The sequence below is a fragment of the Neofelis nebulosa genome, chromosome 12, assembly GCF_028018385.1.
Source record: "Neofelis nebulosa isolate mNeoNeb1 chromosome 12, mNeoNeb1.pri, whole genome shotgun sequence".
Classification (NCBI taxonomy): domain Eukaryota; kingdom Metazoa; phylum Chordata; class Mammalia; order Carnivora; family Felidae; genus Neofelis; species Neofelis nebulosa.
This window is the reverse complement of record NC_080793.1, coordinates 65873652-65889953: the sequence shown is the minus strand read 5'-3', so window position 1 is coordinate 65889953 and position 16302 is coordinate 65873652. Positions and strand designations below refer to the sequence as shown.

General features: G+C 43.2%; 1 protein-coding gene across 5 annotated transcripts in view; it reads right to left on the bottom strand.

The window, feature by feature from the left end:
- PTCH1 (patched 1) overlaps positions 1–16302 on the bottom strand; it is a 71733-nt gene that overhangs the window by 23875 nt on the left and 31556 nt on the right. For 4 of the 5 annotated variants that reach the window (XM_058695495.1, XM_058695493.1, XM_058695497.1 and 1 more), the window contains 12 exons: positions 14969–15038; positions 14775–14866; positions 13173–13371; positions 12760–12881; positions 11838–11985; positions 10878–11009; positions 10314–10469; positions 9559–9657; positions 8671–8796; positions 2529–2647; positions 1453–1855; positions 491–800 (listed from right to left, as the gene is read on the bottom strand). In XM_058695495.1, coding sequence (XP_058551478.1) covers positions 491–800; positions 1453–1855; positions 2529–2647; positions 8671–8796; positions 9559–9657; positions 10314–10469; positions 10878–11009; positions 11838–11985; positions 12760–12881; positions 13173–13371; positions 14775–14866; positions 14969–15038 — 1976 coding nt within the window. The remainder of the gene's footprint in view (positions 1–490; positions 801–1452; positions 1856–2528; positions 2648–8670; positions 8797–9558; positions 9658–10313; positions 10470–10877; positions 11010–11837; positions 11986–12759; positions 12882–13172; positions 13372–14774; positions 14867–14968; positions 15039–16302) is intronic. The other variant, XM_058695494.1, reaches the window with a different exon arrangement.

Sequence of the window (16302 nt, the reverse complement as noted above, 5' to 3'; positions counted from 1 at the left end):
TTCATATGCCAAATCAAAAGACGGTCAAAATATGGAATTTTACATTATATTCACCAATGATGCAAAATCCGCTGGTATAGTAAGCCATAATCTGACAAGAAGTCAGTCTAGAAATTCCATCACTCTGATTTCACTTGGTCATCCAACTGACCACCATCCAAAAAAGAGCACCAGAAGCACCCAGCTCCCTATTTTATAACATACTTTCCCATTTTCTAATGTGCACCCATAAATTCTTACAGAAGTTCCTGAGTCACCCGTGTGAACTGTTTGCATCATTTAATAGGTGAAAGCCAGATTTGGGAGGCTGCCCCAGAAAACAGTCTATATAAGAATTTTAAGCAACACTTAGGAGTCAATGAAACACGTCAGTGTTACATTATAATCTAACACTTTAATTAAGCGAACAAAGGGAACTTGTGGACGCTGAACACACCAAGGGCCAAAGGGTGAGTTTACAAAGGGCAAACGCCCTCTAGCAGTACCTTACCTTGAAGCCAGTCTCTGAAGTAGTGCAGCCACATTTTGGGAAGCTGTTTATTTTCTTCCAACATGACATACTTCACGCTGCTGAAACTCTTGTGAAGGTCGTAGAGTAAGTGCTGGATATTTGGGTAGTCTGCTTTCTGGGTGACTATATACATGTTGTAGAAAGAAAAGTATTTGAACTGTGCAGCAATAAAGTCATATTCTCTGGTTTCCCGAGGCACAATGTCTGTAAGGTCCAGCCCATCGCGCACTCGGGTGGTCCCATAAAGGCTGACCCCCAGCAAGCCCAGGAAAAGGAAGATCACCATGACCTGTAACACAGTAAAAGGCACAAGATCAGAGTCAGAGGATGGGATCGACTCTCCCTCAACAAAAGCAAGCTGTTTGGTTTAGACCTCACTTTTTAATTTTTTTTTTTTTAACGTTTATTTATTTTTGAGATGGAGAGAGACAGAGCATGAACAGGGGAGGGGCAGAGAGAGAGGGAGACACAGAATCTGAAACAGGCTCCAGGCTCTGAGCTGTCAGCACAGAGCCTGACGCGGGGCTCGAACTCACGGAGTGTGAGATCATGACCTGAGCTGAAGTCAGACGCTTAACCAACCAAGCCACCCAGGCGCCCCAGACCTCACTTTTATCACCACAATGGCCTGGATGCAGCATGTAGGGGTCATTCTCCCGCAGGGAAAAACAAGTAATCATAGTAAGCATATTTTAAAAATAAGCTCATGAAGAATGAAATGTTTATAATGTAAGAAGTTGAACTAAATTCACAGAAGCACTTGCTGCATAGAGATTCACTGCTGTAGAAGATGAGCTCATTAAAATGGCCTCACATGCTAAACGGATGGACTCTTTAGAAGGCCTGAAAGAAGCGACACCCAAAGAAGCAACCTGATGAATTCCAAAGGAGACTGTTTTGCCATTTCTTGAAGACAAGAATCTTCTGTTTTGGTAGATTACCTTGGCTTTTGGTTTCAAGAGAAAAGGAGCATAGTGTTTCTCGGCAAAAGATGAAAGTGTCCACTTGGTGCAGGGGGGCTCAAGGCAGTGAAGGCTGGAGTCCGAGAACTGGGAAAGCAGATCCCTCGTGGAGCTGGTGCTCTCGGGGCTCTGGCAACTGAGGGTATCCTGGGTCATGGTGACGGGCTGCACGGAGATCTCAGAGCGTGGTTCAGCAGTGGTATAGTACACATGCGTGTGGGGGTCGTACTCTGTGCGAAGCTGTACTGTGGACTGCATGGTGATCTGGGTTTCGTGGGTGAAGCTGTGGCTGCTGTAGGGGGGCGGGGGGCTGTAGCGGGTGTTATCGTGAGTCTCCGTGTAGGCCTGAGGTTCAACCTGAATCACTCTGCTGACGCAGGGGCTGAGAGGGAAAAATATGTTGTAGTGGTATAACTGAAACAGGGAAACAAAGTACTTTCATTTTTGCCAATGACTGACAAGATCCATTTTACATAGCTCTGATTTAGGAGGAAAATATCGTACTGCTCAACTTCACACATGTCACCTGATTTAACCATCTGGACATAGACACTAGTAAGTCAAAGGAAGCCAAATGGATGGCTGAACCTGAATTTGGCTGACAAAATCAAGTTACACGCTGATGAACCCCTTCAAAGCATAATTCCTAAAAACTGCCCCAAAACACCCCCCCCAATCCCACAACACCCAAAGGGCTGTATTTTTTCTGGATGGTTGGTTTTCAAACCTTTGTTCTGCCTGAATCCATACAGATATGACACACTCCTGATAATCAGCAAAACTGATCCACAGGAGAAATAATGGCCATGCACATCACAACCCTGGGGCTGTGATTGCTTCTTCTGTTGGCAGGGGTGGGGCGGAGGGGGCGGGGAGAGCCCCAGTCTTTCGATATCCCTAAAAAAGCATCCTCCGTCCATTATCTCCTCTGCCTCCATCACGCTGGTACAAGCCCTGTTGATTACATTTTCTTCCAAGTCCACAGACTAAAGACCTCTCTAAACCCTACCACTTTGTACCCAACAAATAAAAGTCACAGCAGCCAGAAACTGTACCTTGTAAAACAGCAGAAAATATCCAATCTCCTGTCTTCCCGTCGATACAAATCCATGCTGAGAATTGCAGGAAAAATTAGCAGAACCATAGCAAAATTGAATACCACTACTACAGCCGCCTAGAAGCAGGGGAAAAAAAAGAAAAAAAAAAGAAAAGCAGAGGTCACCAATATGCCAGAGGACTGCACTGAAAATAAAGATGTTTTAAACAACATCTTTCTGGGTGACCTGTGTGGCTCAGTCAGTTAAGCATTCGACCTCGGCTGAGGTCATGATCTCACGGTTTGTGAGTTCGAGCCCCACATTGGGCTCTGTGCTGACAGCTCAGAGCCTGGAGCCTGCTTCGGATTCTGTGTCTCCCTTGCTCTCTGCCCCTCCCCCGCTCATGCTCTCTCTCTCTCTCTCTCTCTCTCTCTCTCTCTCTCTCTCTCCCAAAAATAAACATTAAAAAAATTTTAAAAAATTAAACATCATCTTTAAACACTTCAGTAAGGAAATGAAAGAAAGTTGAAATAGATGTTGGAGTTTCTCATCCTTTTGCTTCTCTTCCATCATTAAGAGACCATCTGACTAGAACAGGCCCCATCGTTCTGATCCTTTCTATCTCTTAGAATTTCACGAACCCATGATGTACAAACACAGGAATGAAATGAGTGTCTTGGTAGCAACCTAACCAAACCAAATTTACAAAGGCAGAATACAGAATATACTTGAGATGTTTTAATTTAAAACAAACATTCCCCTTTCAGAACATTTCTAAGAGTTTCACGCAACTCTGATTTTATACTTAGAATATTTATATGTAAAGTGGATTGGGTATATCAAAATGTCACCTTTAAAACATGAAATAAAATTTCAAACACATCCCCTGAGGTTTTTAATAGGCACATTCCAAATAGCCTCTGGAGCAGCCTGTGGGGTATGCGAGCACAGTAACATAAAAGGTCAAGGAGAGTAAGGCAGAAAGAAATTCCTGCGTGTGATTATAGTATGCAGAATAAATAAGTACAGATTCAAAAGTCACTCCATAACCTAGAATAAACATGGGGCTAGATTCTGTAGTGCTTTGGCAAATCTCCTGCTGACCTAGTAAAAATTACACAATTGGGCTGTTAATAGGGGAAAGTCAACAGAGGACAGTTGAAAGGGCTCTCCCCTTCAGAAAAGCATGGAAAGAAGCGGCACAATAAAGAAAAAAAGCAATTGGAATGCTAAGTAACCAAGAAATCATCAGAAAATTTTTTGCAAATTAAAAATTCTTAGGAAGCTTTCTGAAGAACTACTTAGTTCTAAAACGTTCCCCAACTGGGTAAATCTCCAGGTGAGAAAAGAAAACCTGACTGATTATAACTGATACCTAACAGAATTAGAAGAGAACTTTGCAAAAAACTTTTCATAGTAATTGTGAATTTATGCTCAAGGCGAGAGAGCAAGTGTAAGTTCTGGAAAGGGACCTTCAATAATTTATTCCCTGTCAAGTCTACAAAACTGAAAAATAATCAAGTCTTCTGCTAAAAATTACATAACTTCTCTCTTCTTAGTCTGCTTTGAGATTCCTCATCAACTCAAAACATATGAAACCTGTGGACTTAACCACTCTAATGTATGGAAGGTCAGACTTGTTTTAATAAGCAAATCACTATTTTGCCTGGAGGATTCATCCAAGAGGCAAATACTTTAAAAAGAAAAGGCAAGGTACTGAGCTGGGTACTAAAGACAAAAAGAGAAATAAGACAAAATCCTGGTGCTCTCCAAGGACCGACACAGCCAGACCTTTAAACAAATTATGATTCAGGCTGATATATACAGTAGTAAAAGCTTGCACAGGGTTTCAGAGCAGCTCAGAGGAGGAAAGAACGTGCAGGTGCGGGTGTGTGTGGGGATGGCGGGCAGAGGGTGGTCAAGGCAGGTACTTGGGAGGTGTAGAAGACAAAAATAGGACTCTGGGGGGCAAGGAGGAAGGATGTACCACGTGGAGGAAACTGACAAGCAGTGTCTGAGGGGGGACACGTAAAATCCTGTGGAGGGAAAGAGAAAGGAGTAAAAGGGGGAGTAATGAGAGACCAGGGAATTAACACATGATTCACCTGGTCTTCACAGCAACCAGGTGAGCCATTATTACTGCTGTGGACACTATTACCTAACAGAGAGTCCGAGGTGCAGAGGATGGTCACCTGCCTCAGGTTATGGAGTAAACAGAATTTAAATACAGGCTTGATGTCAAAGCCCTCAGCCTGAGACCTGGGAGTTGTTGTCACCTGGTCACTTCCTGAGGGGATGGATGCAGGTGGGGTTAGGACTCCTGACCAATCTGACCACAGGGGTGCTGGGAAGAACGGATTTGATTCTCAAGGAGATTTTTCAGGAAAATTCAGTCCAAGAGGTGGAATCCCTTCAGCTTTTCTTTCTATGATAGGCATGTTCAGAATTCAGGGGTGGAATGCAGATTGAACACTCTGGGCCTCACTCTGGACAGAAGTTCCTGAGGATGAGGAACGCAAGTGGCCCAGGTGCTCTGGGCCGAATGACACCGATGCTTCCACAGTGACTGTGGAACACATCTGGTATCAGCCATATCCACTGGAGGAGTCTGTGGGGGAAATGAAGAACCCCAGAACTCCAAAGTGTAGCATCTCGCCCATGCTTACTGTCAAGTGGCATATTACATACATAGGGAGCACATATTCTGACAAGAAAACGACACAGTTTCAATGCCCTGTTCAAGTGCGCTAAAATAGTAAAAATAAATAAATAAATAACTGCAAGGTCTCTCAGCAAGGGACATGTGTCATTGCTGGAGCAAAGGGGAGTTTAAGAAATTGTAGAAAATCTGAAAAGATGATGGGGATGATCTGCACTGTCAATCAATTCTAATTCCGGTGCTTAAGGGAAATGTCCCCATCCTCTGTGTTCCACCCTGCTCCCTGCAACGCACCCATGGTGGCCCTGCTGCGACACGGAGACAACTGGGCCCTGCCTAGGGGGGCCCTCATTGAAACCCTCATACTGTCTGGAACAATAAGACATTCTGTTCTGGGAGTTTTCACTGAAGAACAAACACCACTCAGTTACCAGCAAAGCCCAGTGCGGGGCACTGGTTACCAAAGCCACTGTTTTCTGGCACAGAGGTGGTATTTGGACAGATGGATGGACACTGACAAGGAAGTCTAAGATGGTTTCTTTGGGGAAAATTTTTCTATTTATTTGTGTAAAGTTAGACAGTTGGAAAATTTCCATAGGGAAAAATCCTAAATTAACATGGACTTATTATTAGGCCGAACCACTGTGGATCTCTCTCTTTTGAGGCTTAATCTGTAGTATCCTGAAAATATAAACACAAATGAATACCCAGAGGCACAACTTAATGTCATTCACTAAAAGAAAGAGAAGAAGCTACATAATGGTCGATTTTGAATGTCAGTGTATTTAAAAGGAAACCAATGTAAATTTCTGATGACTACTGCAAAACACATTCTCTCTCTTTTCTTTTTACATTATCTTCTTCTTTCTTTCCTTTTCTTTGCTTTTGTTAGTTTTTTGACAGAGCATGAGCCAGTGCTATGGCGGAGCCAGTCTTTAATAAATGAAGACTCCTGGAAGTCCTTAATTTTCTAAAGTGGTACCCCAGTGGCTCAGAATAGAAATGCAAACCTCACAGTACTCCTCTCTTCTTGGTAAGGTGCTTACCTTGGGAGAATTTAGCGCACTGGATTTTCTAAAAGACGTAAGGAAAACTCATGTAGCTTTTCAGCACCACACCATAGGATATCATTAAAGGAGGGTATGTCCTGATGAATCATCAGTGTATACTGAGAGAGGAGAGGAGAAAATGAGAGACACACACAAGAAGAAAAGAAGGAGTGTGAGGCAGAGCGGAAATAAAGAACAGTGAGAAAAAGGCAAGCAGAAAAGGAGACAGGTGGGAGACAGGGTCCCACTGTCCAAGGAGCACAATTTTTCAATACTAGAATCTGCTCTATATGTAATAAGAACGGGAGACTAAATGCGGGGGCGCAGATGCCCATGCAAAAAGGCATTCTAGAACTTTGGTTGCACCCATAATTTAGTGGCAATGTTCACTCATCTTCCACATTACTGAGCACTTATATTTTCATTTTCCTGTGCTTTGCTCATTAAAGGCTTACCTTTATTCATTAATTCACTTACTGCTTCTATTTTTATATATATTTTTGTAATAAACCCTTTTTCTTCTGGGGGTGGTGGTCATAGTGACTGGTATAAAAATCTTTTTTCATGTCTTGTCTTACACTAAATATTAAGTAAGTCTAGCATCCCAAATGCAGTAGCATCATTACTTGCTTAGGTCTTTATTAGCCATTAGTGAAGTGAAATTCAAATATGAAGACTACAAAAGAGCGAAGCGTGTTGACAAAGTATAAAGAGAAACATAATTTATCATCTGTCCGTTTCTCTTCCTGGTCACAATCACCTTTTGGTGATTTACAAGAGTAAAGCAACATGAAGAAGACGGATGTAATAAGGCTTAAAAAGTGACACCAAAGGTAGTTTCCTTTAAAAACCTGGCCATCTCATAAATTACGCATCACACTGTAAGAGAAAAAGAAAGGTAAAATTTGAATTTAATTCACAAAACTGCAATAACGTCTTTGAGACATCAAAACCCAAAACCATCTCGGGCTCAAGAAGGCCGCATCTCAAACTGGGTGGTGAGCTTTCACCTGCTGTGCTGATCCATTTCCGGATCCCTGGGGGCTTCAAGCAGCTGAAGGGCGATACCGGCACTGCAGGCCAAGCATAGAATGGACCATTGCTGTGGCCCCAGCCCAGGGAGCTCTCCATTCCTACCGTTCACATAAGCTGGCTCTTTGTTCAAAAAATATCTTGGTGCTTTGAAAGGGCCTAGTTTGGAAGGAGAACAATGCAGGAGCCAAACTGCTCCGCATAAGGAAGGGAAAGGAATTCTGAGTCTTTTTGTGCAGCCTGAGAGGGGACGAGGAGACCAAAAGAAGGCAGAGGAGAGGACAGAAGAGACTGTGGGGGAACTAGGGAGAAAAGTGGCAAGAAAGGGCCCACCAATGAACCCCCTGCAGGCAGAGGGTGGCCAATACATCTGCACAGTGGAAGCTAATACAGCCGGCCCTTGAACAACTAAAGTTGGAACTACACAGGTCCACTTGGAGGCTATTTTCAATAAATAGAGTACAGCACTGTAAAAGTACTTTCTCTTCCTTAGGATTGTAATAACATTTCCTTCCCTAGTTTACTTTACTGTAAGAATACGGTATATAACACACGGAACATAAAATATATGTTAATTGACTGTTTATGTTATCAGTAAGGCTTCCAGTCAACAGCCGCTATTAGTTAAGTTTGGGGAGAGTCAAAAATTATACGCAGGGGCACCTCGGTGGCTCAGCAGGTTAAGCATCAGACTCTTGATTTTGACTCAGGTCATGATTGCATGGTTGTGAGATTGAGCCCCATGAAGGGTTCTGCGCTGGACGTGCAGCTTGCTTAAGATTCTCTCCCCCTCTCCTTCTGCCTCTCTCTCTCTCAGAAAAAAAAAAATGTTATGTGTAGATTGGACTACAGGAGTGGGGGAGGATCTGCACCCATTATAACCCCCATGTGTTCAATTCTAAGTGATCGCCTAGCCTGGTCTATACTGCAAGCTCGTCTTCATAGTCAATGAAGTGTGTTCTGTACAACTGCCTTGTGTTGAGGCTGCTTTAGGGAAATAGACAGAGGGTGGCATGTTGGGGTAAGCACAGAAACTGAGTGGGATTTCGAAGCAGGGATGGCCAGAAGCTGGCCACACTGTGGATGAGACCAGAGGACTTCTGGATATCTGGAGCAGGGGCTTCCTGGCATCCTATATGGAGCAGCTCTGGTGTCATTTTAGTTTAACTGTAAAGGAAAGAGCCGCTCCCTAAGGCACCAGGTCTTGAGGACACCCAGGCCACAGGCATCTGGGCTACAGTCCTAAAAGGAAGGGAAGAACCCTGGGCTGTATTTTAGGGGGACTGTGAGGGTTATGGCTTAAAGAAGCACCCACCCACACGAGCTCCATATGGTATATGCTACAGTAGGACTGGAAGCGTGTTAATGGAGAAAAGTCAACATGGGGTGCTCACCATAGGTTTCATCACTGGAGACTCACCTGTAGAGAGAACGCCCGCAGAGCGGGAATCGGGATCAATGCAGCCATGAAGAAGGCAGTGACGTTGCTGATGGATGTGAGGGCCACACTGGCTCCCGTGCGCTTGAGGCACTCCCCAGTCCTGTCCTGAGCATGAGAAACCACAGTGCTGAAAACTGCACAGGGCAGGGTGCCCTCAGAGCACAGACCGTGTGAACAATTCACATACATGACAAAGTAAGACAGCAGAGAGTCGATAATGCTGACATTGGGGTATAAGAAAGAAAGGGCGATCTCTGCCTTACCCCCTAACACTGGCATTGAGAAAGTTCTCAGGATTATCTACATGGTTATGTGTTGTTCATGGCTCTGACATCCAAAGCACAGAGCTGCAAGATAATGATTTAAGTAAAAATTTCAGATTTAAAAGGTGTGGGGGAGGGGCACCTGGGTGGGTCAGTCAGTTAAATGTCCTCACTTGATTTCAGCTCAGGTCATGATCTCAAGGTTAATGAGTTCGAGCCCCACACTGGGCCGTGTGCTGAAGGTTGGAGCCTGCTTGGGATTCTTTCTCTCTTTCTCTCCCTCTGCCCCTCCCTCGATTGCTCTCTCTCAAAATAAATAAACTTGAAAAAAAAAAGGTGTGGGGGAGGGTGTGATGGGGACAACGTGAGACACACACACACACACACACACACACACACACACACACAACAGAAAAGCAAATTTGGGCCTTAGAATAAGTGTTCTGAGATTCTTCTAACTTCTTTTACTTATTTAGAGCCAGTACCACGTCACTGACTTGGGACTGAAATATTTATTGGGCCAGATTACAGAAAATTAGAGGACAAAAACTCAAGAACAGAGGGCAGTTTGGCTGTCCCCAAAGCTTTCTTCTTTTTCTATTACCTCAAAAGGGATTCTTTTATTCTGTCCTGTTTCACTAAATGCATGTGCCAGAAGGAAAACATCATCCACACCAACACCAAGAGCAAGAAATGGCAAAACCTGCAGCAAAAACAAAGGGCAGCAGATTAGATGCGTGAAGCCCAATTCTGACCACTCCCGAGCCCTTGAAAACACTACCCCCAGAGCCCCCCCCCCCAAGCTCCCCAAAGGACAGCTCACACCATTGAATCTAGTTTTCTCTGAGGCTTAAATCCCCCAGATCGAGCTGTTTTAGCGCACATGAGATCTTGTGCATTTCTATTTCTAAGCTCCGTTATATTTTTTAAAATTAATAAATGAGAAAGAATCTGACTCATGGAAAGCAGCAGATCTCAGAGCATGAGCCCTGGACCAGCATCACTGAGAAGTGATGATTGGAAACTCTGGGGGTGAAGCCGGGCAGTCTGAGTTGTCCAAGCCCTCCAGGTGACTCTAGCAAACACCTAAGTTTGGGAACCACAGCTCTAATAAATGGTCTTAATTTCACTGATAAGTGAAGTGCCTCAACCAAGCAACAAGCCCACTCAGACCCACCCCCCCACCCCCCACTGCCAAGAGCTCCACTTTGAGGCAGCAGCCCCCTCCCCCGAAGTGTGGCATCTTGGTAGCAAAGGACGGAAGACTCTTTAGGTGACAGGGACACATAGGAGGCCGCAGGGCTAAGCCTGGGGAGGGGTGTTTGTCAATAAACAGTGGATGGATGGCTCCTTTAGTACCTGAGTTGTTGCAGCGTTAAAGGAAATCCCGATCAATGAGCACAGGCCCAATCCTGCAGCCACTGACAGTGCAACCAACAGGACGCCAGCCAGCCCCACGGCACCCTGGGACTTGGAGCAGTCCCAGCGCAGCATGGTTAAACAGGCATAGGCAAGCTGCGAGCAGAACCACAGGGTGGGGGGCAGGTGAAGGAACAAGGGGGGATGGGGGGCGGTGGGGGGAGACACAAAACAAAAGCCAAACATTAGAATGTGTAAGGATTCTAATGTTTTCCCCCACCCATCACCCCAAATCAAAAAGTAGAACTTATTGAATCCAACAACAACAAAAAATTTACATTACAGACATCACATGAAATGATATGAGTCAGAGATGGGCAAACTACAAATGGGAGAAAACGCTTTACACGACCACTTTTGAAACCGTTATGAAGCAGAGCTCTCTCTGTCTTGGATGCACGTGTGTGTTAAGAGCAGTTAAAAAGCAGGAGCGGTCATGGAAAGATAAAAACTAAAAACCAAACCAACCGCCCCATCCCCCAGGAGAACTGAATTGACTGTTACCATCAGTAAGTAGCCACTGGCCACTCGGATGACACTGACATCAGAAAAGGACTTGAGGATGTCGTCCAGGGTCGTCGTGGTAAAGGAAAGCACCTTCTGTGTGGAGTTCGGGGCGACACTTTGATGAACTACCTGTGGTCACAACATAAGGATCAAGTCCGACATGGAATTAAAGCTTCAATGGGCTTTGACAGCACAGATCTTGGGGGACATGCCCCCTCCACTCAACCCTCACTTTTTTCTGATGCATTAAAGAGTTCTACATGATCCAGGTTTGAACTTGGACTAACATGAAATGACCCTGGGCCTGGAACAATGAAGGCCATTGCTAATCAGGTGAGAATCTGGTGCTGCAGTGAGCCAGAATCCTTGAAGCCCACTCCAAGCTTTATTTACTCCACCCATTCACCTCTCTGCCACTGTACAACTGATCTGTGGGTCCCCTCGGCTCCCCACTAATCTAAAACAACTCATTCCTGTGGTGACTCCCCCCCACTTTGTTTGCTGGCCACTTTTAAAAGGTCACATGCAGCTCAGCAGAGGTCACTGCTTGGGAAACAAAGGCCAGCTCCTGTCATATGACCTAACCAAGGGGACTGCAGCTGTGAATAGATTCTATGCCTTGCTAATGTTTTCCAGACACCTTTTCTTGCTAACCAAGTGTTGTTGTTGTTGTTCTAAACACTGTTATGCCTTAGTTCTGGAGTTCACAACTGGTTACTCAGAATATTTCAGGCATCCCAATTAGAATTAGCATCACCCAGACATTAAGATTTTCAATGTCTATCTAGGAAAGGAAGAAAAGTTTCCATCCCACCAAGTACCCAAAATGACAATTTGCTTTGAAAATAAATTCTAATGAAAAAAAAATGTTTTAAAACATTACTACAATGAAGTATTTAGTAACTAAGGGGTTTGTACCCAGATTCAAAGGTAGGCGTCGGAATGCTGGCGATTTACCTCCACGTACGTCCTCTGCCAAGCCTCCAGGATGGCTGCTGCCTTGTCCTCGTTCCAGTTGATGTGTGACACATACTCGTACCCCTTGAAGTGTTCGTACATTTGCTTGGGAGTCATTAACTGAAACATGGTCTGCAAGGCATGGGCACTGTGATGGGTGGTAAAGACACAACATCAGCATTTCCAGGAAGTAGTTCTCACTGCTTAGAATCACAAACAAGCACCCCCAACTCACTTGTGGCCATTCTCTCCTTCTATGTGAGCACATGTTTCCATTAAACAGGACCTGATGGTTATTTTATTTAATAGATTGATGTACCATATTAAAGGTGTAACCTTACAAAACCTTTTACAGATATACCCCGAAATTAAATTAATAGGCAATTTCCTTTCTCAGTTTCTATTCAGTGAAACAGGAAGGGTCGGGGAGTAGATAGCTTGACCAGATATGCTGGGCTCAGCGCTGCGTGCTTGCCTGTGCAGAAATCCCAGACGACGGCTCTCCCAAGGGACAGATCTCAGACGGAGAGCCTGACGCTTGCCGGAGCAGAGTCCGCGAGTGCACAGAGGATCATTCTTGTTTAGCTGTCACAGCATTTCACCCCACTGGCTATGACCAATGTTTTCTGCCCACTTTACACTTGTCCTGATCTTCTACCTGACAGGTCTTCTAAAAACCTGTAGTCACTAACTAGAGTCTCAATGAAAACAACAAATCTCCTCTTGAAAAATTCCCCACAAGGTGTTCTTTCAAGCTGGTCTGGTCCAGTAATATTTCCTAAGATTCTATTACACCAGGCGGCTAGCTAGGATAACAGTTAGGTATTAATGCAAATACACTTGCAGATGTCAGAAGGGAAGTGTTTCTGAGGAAAGGACAAAAAATAGACGGCTTGGATTTTTCCTCCATATGTTGGATTACCTGACAAGCTTCCCAGTGCTATTCTTGACTGTGCCACCCACAATCAGTTCCTCCTGCCAGTGCATATACTTTCTGGATAATCCATGACATCCACCGTTCAAAACAAGGGCCACATCAAGAGGCTAAAATAAAAAGACAGCCACATAATTACGGGAATCAGTAGGCAGGTCACATGCCTTGTTAAAATCCAGTGCTTTAAGGGCTTGTTTGTTTCAGAGAGAACATTAATAACAAGGCTAATGAGAGGCGTATGGCAAATCTTACAGCAAAATTTAGCTCTATAAACAAACTTAGCTCCATAGACAAAAAAAGTCGTTGAGAATCAAATCTTAAAAATGAAAATAATAGAACTCCAAATGGGGGAAAGACATCAAGTTTTTCTCTCTCAGGGAAGAATCGAGGACTGTACTCACTTTGGTTGCATTTTTGTTGGGAGCTGTGGCAGGGCAGTCTGGATCAGCCGGGTTGAGGCAGGGCCGGTCCATGTAACCATGACCAACTTGGGCCTTATTCAGCATTTCCTCCCAGCTGTCCACTTGATAGTTTATTTTCTTTAACTCTTCTAGGAATTCCAAAGGGTCAAAGTTTGTCCACTGCAAAGGAGGCTTACCTCTGTGAAAGAAATTAGGAGGCGAGACCATGAAAGGAGGCTTCCAAGCCTCTTTCCCAAGCCTCCAAGACGGCATATATTGTATATATTGTGTCTGGATTGCATGAGGCTTTCTGGTTGTGCTGCAATTCTGGGACCCTGGCATACAAAATAAATGCTCCTTTCCAGTGTATCTGTATGCAAACCTGAGTCAGGAAAGTAATTCATGAACAAAAATGCCAAGCAGAGAGCTTGTAAATTAATGAAGCGATCAAAGAATCTTTACTGGCTGATATGTCATATTTAATACCTACTACAGAATTAGCCAAAGGGCACTTCCTAGCAAAAGACTGAGATCCAAAATTAGGGGGGTGGGGGGGTGGGTGGGAGAAGGAATCACAATGTCAAATTAGCACTTGCCAGCCTAATAAATGCTTTGTAAATGTCATCAATCAAAATATTTGATCTCCATTACCTTTAATAATCCCACACTTATGAGCTCTCTCTGACAGCCTGGCAGTCGACCCCGAAAGCCCCCCGCTGCCTCTGCCATCACCACCATCAAGGCCACTTCCCCCCACACTCACTTTTGAATTTGTGCTGTTGACAGACCAGAAAGGCTTTTGGCTGCCTGTTATGTGGTTCAAACCACACTGTAGCTGCTTAACCAGGCTGAAGTCATTATTCAGAATCTCCCAACCAGAAAACACAAAACCCCTTATTTCCCATCTAAAACTGTACACTGAAGGTCAGGGTATGGCCACTGCAAATTGCTTTTGCAGATATGTGCAAGCTAGGACAGAAACAATAACCCAAGCACGAACTCTTGCATAATTAACTGAAAATGTCTACACTGATTAACAATTATTCCTTAAATGACGTGGTATGTATAATATCCAACTGCTAAACTGTGAAGCATCCCCTGCCACGGCCTTCAAAGATAGCGGATTTCCCCCTTAAATGCCATTAATGTGATCCAAAGAAAGGTTAGTATTTTACTTCACAGGAAGATCTTGAACTTTAACTCAATATGTTTAATTCTGACATGCACACACTAATAAATTCTCTGCTTAAAAAATAAACTAAACCTATGGAAGGGCTTGGTCAGCAAAACTGCAAATATCTTATTAAAGAGTTAAAAATCATACATACTCTGAAATAATTTGCATTTTATTTGCATATAAATAGGTTGGTAAAAGTGAATGAAATTTAATGATGCCTTCAGAACTTTTTTTTTTTGAAAAGAGGAAAAACATTCTGCTAAAGTCCCCTCTCCCCCAACTATTCACTCAAAACATGCCCATGGAATCTCAATGTTTTTATTTCTTGTTCAAAACTGAAACAGAATAAACAATGATGAAGTAACATCACAGAAACCTTCTAAAGTTCAGAAATCAGACATCAGAAAATGATATCACACACTTACAGTAGGTACGCTGTCCCAGACTGTAACTTTGCCCCTTCCCAGAAGCAATCCAAAGGTGTAATAATTAAACAAGGGTAAAGATATTCTATTATCTGTCAAAGTTAAAAAAAAAAAAACAAAAACAGGCCACATATTAGGCTAATGCATACCATTGAGGAATTTTTGAGAATTATATGCAAAAAAAGAAAATATACCTGATCCATGTAACCTGTTTCTGTGATAAGTTCTCCAGATTTGTAACACAAATGTTCCAATTTCCACTGCCTGTTGAAATAGAAAGGAGAGACAAACATTTCTCACTGTAATAAAGTATGGAAATCCATGCAAAATCAGGACTACAGAACATATAGAAAGAACTGCGATTTTGATCACTTTTAGGTATCTGTCAAAACGAACACAACTTTTGGCAAGTAGAGACTCAACAAGCTTAATTTAATGAATAGATAATACTCAATTGTAATTAACATGTGGGTGCTTATGTAAATGAATGCTACCAAAGTACTTGAAAAGTCCTGTTTTCTTAAGTGTTCTCCCAATAATCTTGTTTACGCCATTATCTGCTTTTCTACATACACTGCACAACTTCAGGGCAGATAATTCAGTTGAATTATCACAATTTCAAAATACGTGGAGACTAATTAGTAAGGTTTATAATGTATTAACATATATTTAGGTGGGAAAACGTAACTGACTTATTTTTACTGGCAGTTAACGTCCTTATTAACAGACAGTGTTCCAAACGAATTCTGCTCTGAACCATGAATGCTGTAAACAGCATTGCCAGGTAGACAGATTTCCTACTTTACAGTTTTTTATTCTTGTTCTATAGAAATGTTATTAAATATACTGATCACCAATTATCTCTATTATCTATCATCTATCTATAGAATACTATAGAACTCTGACATCTCTAGAAAAATGCTCTATAAGCACATGCCTTTCCAAGTGTATCAGGGAGTTTAACTTGAAAAAGAAGAAATTTGGAAAGTATAGGGATGGGAAATCCAAGAGAAAAAAATTTGAGTCTCTCTAAATTGCTCTAGTTTATTTATTCATCTCCTTTTTCTTTTTTTTTATTGGTCACCCAAAGCAATGTTCTGGACTTAGCCCTCTTCCCTGTGGAACCTTCCCATCTATCCCTCAGGGTCCTCACTGAAATGCCACACCTTCCCACTAGGCTTTTTTTTTTTTTTTTGCCCAGGGCTATTGAAAATGACCCCTTTCTCATGAACCACAGAACACTGCTGGTCTGATCTGTCTGATATGTGGAGCACCTGGACTTGGGAGTATCTGTGTTTGGCTTCGTACATGCCCATCTATGGTGTGATACTTTCCTCTTTCTAACTAGACCATCGGCTCCTAATGCAGGGCCCAAGTTATCCATCCATCCTTCCATCCACTCACCCACCCATCCACCCACCCACCTACTCATATATCTATGTGTATGTTTATATTGAACTCCACATAGCATCAACACATACCATCTAGCCTGAGTAGGTTGTCAATATCACTTGATCAGTGAACTCAT